At 42.0% G+C, this 7,655-nt stretch overlaps 1 protein-coding gene across 3 annotated transcripts in view; it reads right to left on the reverse strand.

The window, feature by feature from the left end:
- CBLL1 (Cbl proto-oncogene like 1) overlaps positions 1–7,655 on the reverse strand; it is a 12,870-nt gene continuing 5,215 nt past the window's right edge. Inside the window, exons 1-6 of one of the 3 annotated variants that reach the window (XM_027679315.1) lie at positions 7,220–7,430; positions 5,173–5,340; positions 4,743–4,843; positions 4,396–4,479; positions 3,501–3,574; positions 1,541–2,978 (exon numbers count right to left, since the gene is read on the reverse strand). In XM_027679315.1, coding sequence (XP_027535116.1) covers positions 1,937–2,978; positions 3,501–3,574; positions 4,396–4,479; positions 4,743–4,843; positions 5,173–5,212 — 1,341 coding nt within the window. In that variant the 5' untranslated portion in view covers positions 5,213–5,340; positions 7,220–7,430 and the 3' untranslated portion in view covers positions 1,541–1,936. Of the gene's footprint in view, positions 2,979–3,500; positions 3,575–4,395; positions 4,480–4,742; positions 4,844–5,172; positions 5,341–7,219; positions 7,431–7,655 lie in introns of those variants that run through there. The other 2 variants (XM_027679314.1, XM_027679313.1) reach the window with 2 other exon arrangements.

Genomic DNA, 7,655 nt, shown 5'->3' on the forward strand with positions numbered 1-7,655 from the left:
TTTTCAACCAATGGAGGCATCTTTAAAATTTGTAAAAATGAAAACACCAGCAGTGGCCTTGGTTACATAGGTATGTTTAAGACTCAATAATTTAAAAAACATATTTAGGTCTTCCTCTTACAAGCAAGATACAGAAACTTGACCCAAGTCCAAGTCCTGCCTGTATAGGATGACTTTTCGATTAAGTTCTCTATCGCAAAGATTTTAGGTCCACAGTCACTAAACAATTTGAGGGATCCCACCAATTTTTTGGGTGGTATGTCATTGTCTGTATGACATACATCACCTTTGCCTTAAATAGAGAAAAAAATTCTCACACATTGTCTACAGTGACATACATTCAACTTTTGTGCTTTTTGACAGAGCAAAAGCTGCTGTTTTCCCTTAATCAATTAAACTCCCTCAGCATTTTCAGAAAAGCACTTTGTCAGTAACTCCAAGAACAGGTTTGGACACAGAAATATTAAGTTTGAAGCTTTCATCTGCTTCACAACAGACTAATATATAACAGAAGTATGCAACCCGACTTACTTCTAAAAACCAGCATGATGGAAAGAGTTGCCTTATTTCCTCACCACCTGCAGTGGACAGGTAGGAGGTCATTTCAGAATGTGTGATTTTCCCAAACAGAGGGCACTGGTGAGTGAATGCACTGCCCTGCTCAAACACCTGCCATGCAGTGCCCTCAGGAACCACGTGTGTCCTGAACACAGAACCACCAGTAAGTCCCTGTAACACAGGTATTTCAGGCCTGAGTTTGGCTTTGCAGAGTCAAAGGATATTAACCAGACATGCAGATTTCCTCCCAGATGAAGTTATATGCTGTAACATGAATGTGCCTGTCTGCCTCCTCCCAGTCAACAGTGACAGAAGGGGATTCTTGAAAGTTCCTCATTTGTTTGTTGTTAGTTACTGAAAGAAAATAATGCTGGCAGAGCCATTTTTGCCTTCACATGCATACAAGATTTCACACAGGATTTCAGATAACTTCTTTCAGATTACGCAAATGTGAAGTTTTCTTACTGCACACAGTAAAAAGTGAGAGCGGCAAACACCACTTCCCTACCTAAAATGAGCTGCTTCTCACACACATGGCAAGCCAATTCACAAACACTTCCACAAACAGCCATAGGTAAATACAATAGTTTGATTTCAGCTCATGTTTACATGTAAGCAGAGCCTTCTGAATCAAAACTAGCTTTAAAACAAACTCCAAAAACCCAAACAAAAGCAAACAAAACCCCCACAATACATCTTTTTGTGTCATGCCCAAAGCTATATCTTTGATAGACTCATCTTGCTGCACAAATTTAAAGGAAAAAAAAATTGAAAAGTTGAAATGTAGTAAATGCAGAAATCTGCATGTCTGATTTCTAGTGCCATGAATTCACTATAGCCTGAATGAGTAATGGTGAAAGGTAGTAGGAGAAATATTAAAGTTCCCTTAATGTTTCACTATGCTACCCATTTGGAAAGTATTAGTGTTGAAATGGTGTCCCAGAACTATGTGTATGTTAACTTCATATAAAAACTCACCATGTTTACAACCATATTTCAATTTAATTATTGTACACAGGTTAACAAAAACACTGGATTTAACAAAAACAATATTCAGAATGGTACAACACGTGTTCATTTTCTCCAGAAAATAATATTACAAGTGATCATAGGACAATTTAGCCACACTAGCAACAGAAGTTCTGTTAAAATGCAACTGTGGTCTACTAAGCCACTTATTTTAGCACTACAGAATATTTGAAGTCAGAGTTCTACGGCCAAGGCTTAAGTCATTTAAGATTCAAACCTCAAAATGTCTTACAGCCAAAATGACAGTATTTAAAAAAAACCACAACAAAATAACCCCAAAACAATTAAAAGGCTGCTGTATATAATTTTATCCTCTTCATAGCACTCTCTATTCATATAATTGCTTGTTTCATTGGTAATAGGGTCTGTATCTGGCTTGATCAGGGTGGTGTGGTCCAGGAAGGGGGGCCTGAGCAGGAGGCCCTTGCATCCTTGGAGGTGGAGGTGGCCCCCTGGGAGCTGGCCATATCCCTGGACTCATTCCCCCAGGTTGTGTGAAAGGGGGACTCAGAGTTCCTTGATCTTCACTGAACTGTGGCAAAGAGTTAGGGTTATAGTGATGGGGAGGGGGTGCATTTACATTTACAGGTGGGCCTCCGTGCTGAGGAGGGGGAGGTCCCGGAGGAGGATGGTTCATGTATGGCGGCATCTGGGCAATGATATGTCCGGGCGGTGGGGTTATTGGAGGAGGAGCAGAGGTCATTGGTGGTGGAGGAGCTTGGCTATACACCATGTGAGGAGTACCTGCTGCCTGGGGAGGGTGCTGCAGCGGGTGGCTAATTGGTGGTGGTGGCGGCGGGGGCGGCGCGTAGTGCTGCTGTGGAGGCATTATATGATGAGGGTGCGATACCACTGGTTGGCCCTGATACTCAGGATGATGGTGAGCAGGTGCGGGGGCTGGTGGAGGTGGTTCTCGAGCACCTGAATTCGAATCATCCTGAATAGGGACAGTTATCAAGTTGCTGTGTTTCCTCGTCGAAATGCGGAAGGTGTCCTGGCTGACGGGGCGAGGGGGCGGTGGAGCCATGGACATCTCTGCAGGGGGAGCACGGATGTCTTCATGGGGCTGGTTATAGTGCTCGTGTGGCACATGCTGTAAAGGAGGTGGTGGCATCATGATGTGCTGCTTTGGCGGAATGTGGCTCATGTGATGTTTCTCGGGTGGCATTATGAAACGCTCTGGAATTTCGGCAGGTGGTGGGGCAATAGGAGGATGCACAGGTTCAATGGGAGGACGAGTAACAGGCTTTCCAGCTCTCATATGACGGTGGTTGATGTGAGCTTGTAAGTCCCTCTGTGACAGGTAAGTTCTCTTGCACCCTTGAACAATGCTACACATGAAGAGAGACCCTCGTACACACTGCTCAATTCGCTGCACAGGCTCGTTACAGCTAAATCAAAAGAGAGTATTGGTTTATTGTCATCACAGAGAGCTCGATATGCATTTTTTCTTGTTAAAAGTCAATCAGTTAACAATTAGCCAAATTAAAACTGACCATTTTCCTCCACTTTTCATCGATTTTGAAGTTTATCTAATTTTTAAGTATCTAAACATAACTATGAAAGAACGTAAAAATTCAGGAGATAGAATTTTGTAAGTAGCACCTCCCCCTCGCACGAATTCCTTCTGTGCATTAAGACTTAACAAGGGTCACTCTCACTAAGTAAACTAAACTGCTGTTTATTCCTTTTCAAATTAGAGCAGTAGCAGGTTACCTACTCAAATACTTTAACAGCAAAGTAAACACTGATCCCTTACAATCCCAAAATATGGAATTGAAAACTAGAAAGAACAGTGTACTCTACTACCTCTGCTAAGTGTATATAAATAAGAGCCATGTTAATAACAGTATCTGAAATAAGATATTTACTTTCCTACATTGCCTTTAATAACAAATCTTGAGATAACTTACCCTGGACACATCTTGTCTCCCTTTTTCTCATGTAGTATAGCACAGTCATAGCAGAAAACATGCTTGCAGGGTATCTAGAGACAAAAAATTGCTCTGTTAAGACATTGTATATAAATATCTTTGATATTTTGCACAATACAGTTCCTCCCTCCATCACACAACCTATAATGATAAAAGTAACTAAGTTATCTATGAAGTGAACAAGCATAGAGGTGGTTAACGGTTTACAGCATATTTGCACAGAAACCTTTTAGAACAGTTTATGTTAGAGCTTGGGGTTTTTCTGGGTAGTGTTGTTTGGGTTTTTTAAGTGTTGGTAAAACATCAGCAGAAGTTTGTATCTTGCACTAATGCCAACACTGAATGTTCACAGAAGCTGCACATGCAATCTGATTACGCTTGTCCTGCTGGCAAGGGAGGGAAATTTTAAAAGCATTAACTGTCATTAAGTCAGATTCTGAAGCCTCTTACATCACACTTAGAAATCTAAATTAATCTCAGGGATTTTTAAAGGGACATAAAAGTGAGCAATGTTTTCTAACTTCATTGTAAGTCTTCAATTGAGATAAAAAGCTTATTTTTAAACCTAAGTGGTGCAAGATAAAAACCCATGGAACTTGAAGGTTTGTTTTTTTGTTGGTGAGTGTTATGATTTTTTGTTTAACATTTTCAAACTTACTTTATTAAATCAAGGGGTAAAGCAAAATCAGTCACACAGATGGAACAAAAATACTTCAGCAGTGAAGGCTCCCTGTTCCATCCTGATACTATTATGAAGTTTATTCAGATGCCTGCTGAAATCAGTAACCTCTAGAAGCCTCATGCAGACACAGCAAAACCTAATTTTACCTAAAGGGAAACCACGGCTGCATCTTCCACTGGTACTTTTACTTACCATGCGTCCATACATCTTGATGGGCAATCCACACTTATCACAAAAATGGACCGGTGTATCATCCTTTTCCCCCAGCAAGTTTATCTGACAGGATAGAGAAGGGGGTGGGAAAACAAACCCCAACATTACTACAGCTTCTCCTTTCAATTATCATTAACATACCCATTATTTCTGAATTAGCTGAGAAGGAAGCAAGAACACCACAAACAGGACAAAGCAGAGAATGTATTTTTAATCAGTCAAAAATAATGGGAAACACTTTTAATAAACAAAGTATCTACCAGGACTACCTACAGCTTGGTGCAACACAAAGGCAAAGATTCATGACTTCCAATCCATGACTTTACCTTATAGTCCCAAAAGATGGGTCCTGGAAATCTCCTTTGATTGCCAAACATTTCACCTCCTTTGCATTCGTATCGCTCCTCTTTGTTATAATCAAATTCTTCTGTGGAAAGGAGAAAGAGAAGAAAGACACGAGCCAACCACAACACTTTTCTAACTGACACCAGCTGCTATTAAGAGCATGGGTCATTTATACTGAAATCATCAAATAATGCCACAGAATTTCCAGTCTGCTGAGACCATTCTACAGAAACAAAGTAGAAAGACAATCTTTTTTGGAAATGGGCACTATTTAAGCCCTACAGTGCAGCAGTACCCGGAAATTTGAACTTGGACAGAACCCTGGACACTAAGTCTCCAAGACTGGATAAAGTCTTGAACAAGCTGCAGAATAATACAATTCCCTACTACAGGGAATTTATATTAATTTACCTTCATCACCAGCTTGTGTCTTTGAAGGCATCCTGTTCATATTTCTTGGAGTTCGAGGTGCAGGTTTGGTTTTATTGGTCTGTTTTGAAATAAGCTTTATAGGGATTCTTCTACGGACATCAAGACCACCCAATGATCCTGAACTATTTGTTCCTTGCAAATCATTGTCTATGAAAGAAAATAAAAAAAATTATCTATTTTTTCAGTTATCTAATAGTTTCTAAAGAGGCTAAATATTAACAGAAAGTTGTAAGAAAAGTAATGTTTAAAGCTTAAGAGTCATACAACATATCAAAATTCAATCACTAGAAAATAAGTATCTTCACATACAATTTCTTCCAGAAGTCAAGTCACAAAACTGTACTGGGAACAGCCGTGATTTTAGGAAATCTAGTTCTAAAAATAAAGCCATTTAAATAAGCCGGTTGGTCTGTCATTTCTCCACAACAGGAAAAAAAATTAATTGTATAGCTCCTTTCACAGTATGGATAGCACTGAAGAGTCAATTTGTTGTACAACCCTGACAACAAAGAATTTCTGAGAAAATTTTTACAATTTATGTAAATTGTTTATTACAGTAGGAAGGAAACTAGCTTCTATATTAACTCAGCATCTTGACATATCACTTAGAAGTTTATGATAAAGTTTCACAAAAATATGGGTACTTAGGAGTACGTGGTTGTATCCTGCCTACACTGAAAATTATTCCCCACTATGCACAGAATTCTCTTTAACCAGATTTAAATTTGAGTACCAGGGCAAAAGAAGCAAGAAATAGTCTAACACGTGCATCAGCAGGCACAGGCTCCAATCCATAACCCAGAGCAGGTATTGCAACCAGCAACAGTAACAAAGTGGGTGTAACTCCCTCAACCTCCAGTAAGTTTTCCTGAAACCACTGCATAGCATCTTAGTCACAAAAACAAAGTTATGCCCTTCAAAAACCCTCCCAGTTCACTTAGATTTTAACTGAAAATGCTGGTTTGGCAGCTGTTTTGAAGCAAGGCATGCTCAGCCTGGAAGGGGTGAGCCACAAGCTGTTCCAGCCCTGCCGTTCTGTGGGTACAGTTCTGCGGGTACAGTACCGGGATGACTGCTGAGGCCCCCAGGGATTGCAGCACAGCAGCACCTGGACACTGAAACTAGGGCCCTTTAGTGATATGCCTCACTAACTACTGTCCCTCAAAGCCTACAATCATTCCACACAATGCAACAAGTAGAAGGAAAAACAAGGAAAAAGGGATTGCTCTGGGTTATTCAGCAGCTACCGCCAGAGCCGGGAAACGTGTCAGTTTCAAATGGGGACTGTGCCCTGCCAGTCACTTCACCTCAAAACCCAAAGCCCTCAACGTCCTCTGACATCAAATTCCTCTTAGCACTGTGGTTGACATGCTTCACTCTAAAAGGCAATATGCAAAAAGGCAAAGCAATAAAGCTTGTTTTTACTTCTGGTCATTTGTTACTTGCTTAGGTTGCCCAGATGAACCTGCAAATACTCAACTATGACATGGGGCTTCCCTGGGGCCTGCTGGACCACAACACTATAAACCAGAAAAAGTCCCTGCAGAACCTCAGTCCATTTGCAAATAGGGACAACTAAAACAAATTTTAAAAATCCAAAACTTGTGTATTATTTAGTCCGTTGAACTGCCAAAAGGAAACTATTAAGTTCTGATGCTTTTCTTCCAGATACCCTTGCAAGCCAGGAATATTTACATGAGTTAGCCGCTCAACTAATCCAAACTAGCAAGTTTATTAATCATTCATGTCTCACAGAAGGATAAGAAATTCCAGTCTGCGTGAGCATAACTAGAAGGATTACGTCCAGAAAAGAAATACAACAAAAATCCCAAGGTTGTTAAAACTACTTAGAGAAGCTCTAATTAGAGGCGATGTCATCTCCTCAAATGTCACTTTCATCACCTTAGGTTTTATTTTTGCACTTTAGGCTTTATTAAAATCCATTTATATAGGTCAGATACCATATACATACAGATTTATAATGCAATCTTTGCCAAGGGAAAGGTAAAAAACTCCTCCAGAATACCCCAGCAAAAATACGACGTCCTCTCATCAATACACTGCACTCCGCCAGCACGCTCACTAGAGAAGGGCCACAGCTACGAAACCAAATTTCAGCACACGAGAGGGATTCCTCTCAGGCCACAACTATGGCACCAGAAAACACATTGTGGGCACCGATCCCTGGAAACGCCGCGGTCAAACGAGCGTCTCTCCGGCACCTCCGGAGCGCCCCAGCCTGCGGCCGGGCCCGGGCACTCGGTCGGATCAGCGCAGCCCGCGGGGCTCAGCTCCGCCCGGTACGGGGGTCCCGCCGGCAGCGGCCCCCCAGCCCGGCCGAGCCTCCTCGGCGCGGGGCAGCGCTGGGGCCGCCGAGCCGGGAGCAGCGCCGGGGCCGCCGCGCCCGCCCGGGACGCGAACAGGCCCCGCCGCGCGGGGAACCGCGGCGCGCGCGTGCTGGG

Source organism: Neopelma chrysocephalum, unplaced genomic scaffold (assembly GCF_003984885.1).
Source record: "Neopelma chrysocephalum unplaced genomic scaffold, ASM398488v2 Primary Assembly neopelma1_45, whole genome shotgun sequence".
NCBI lineage: Eukaryota > Metazoa > Chordata > Aves > Passeriformes > Pipridae > Neopelma > Neopelma chrysocephalum.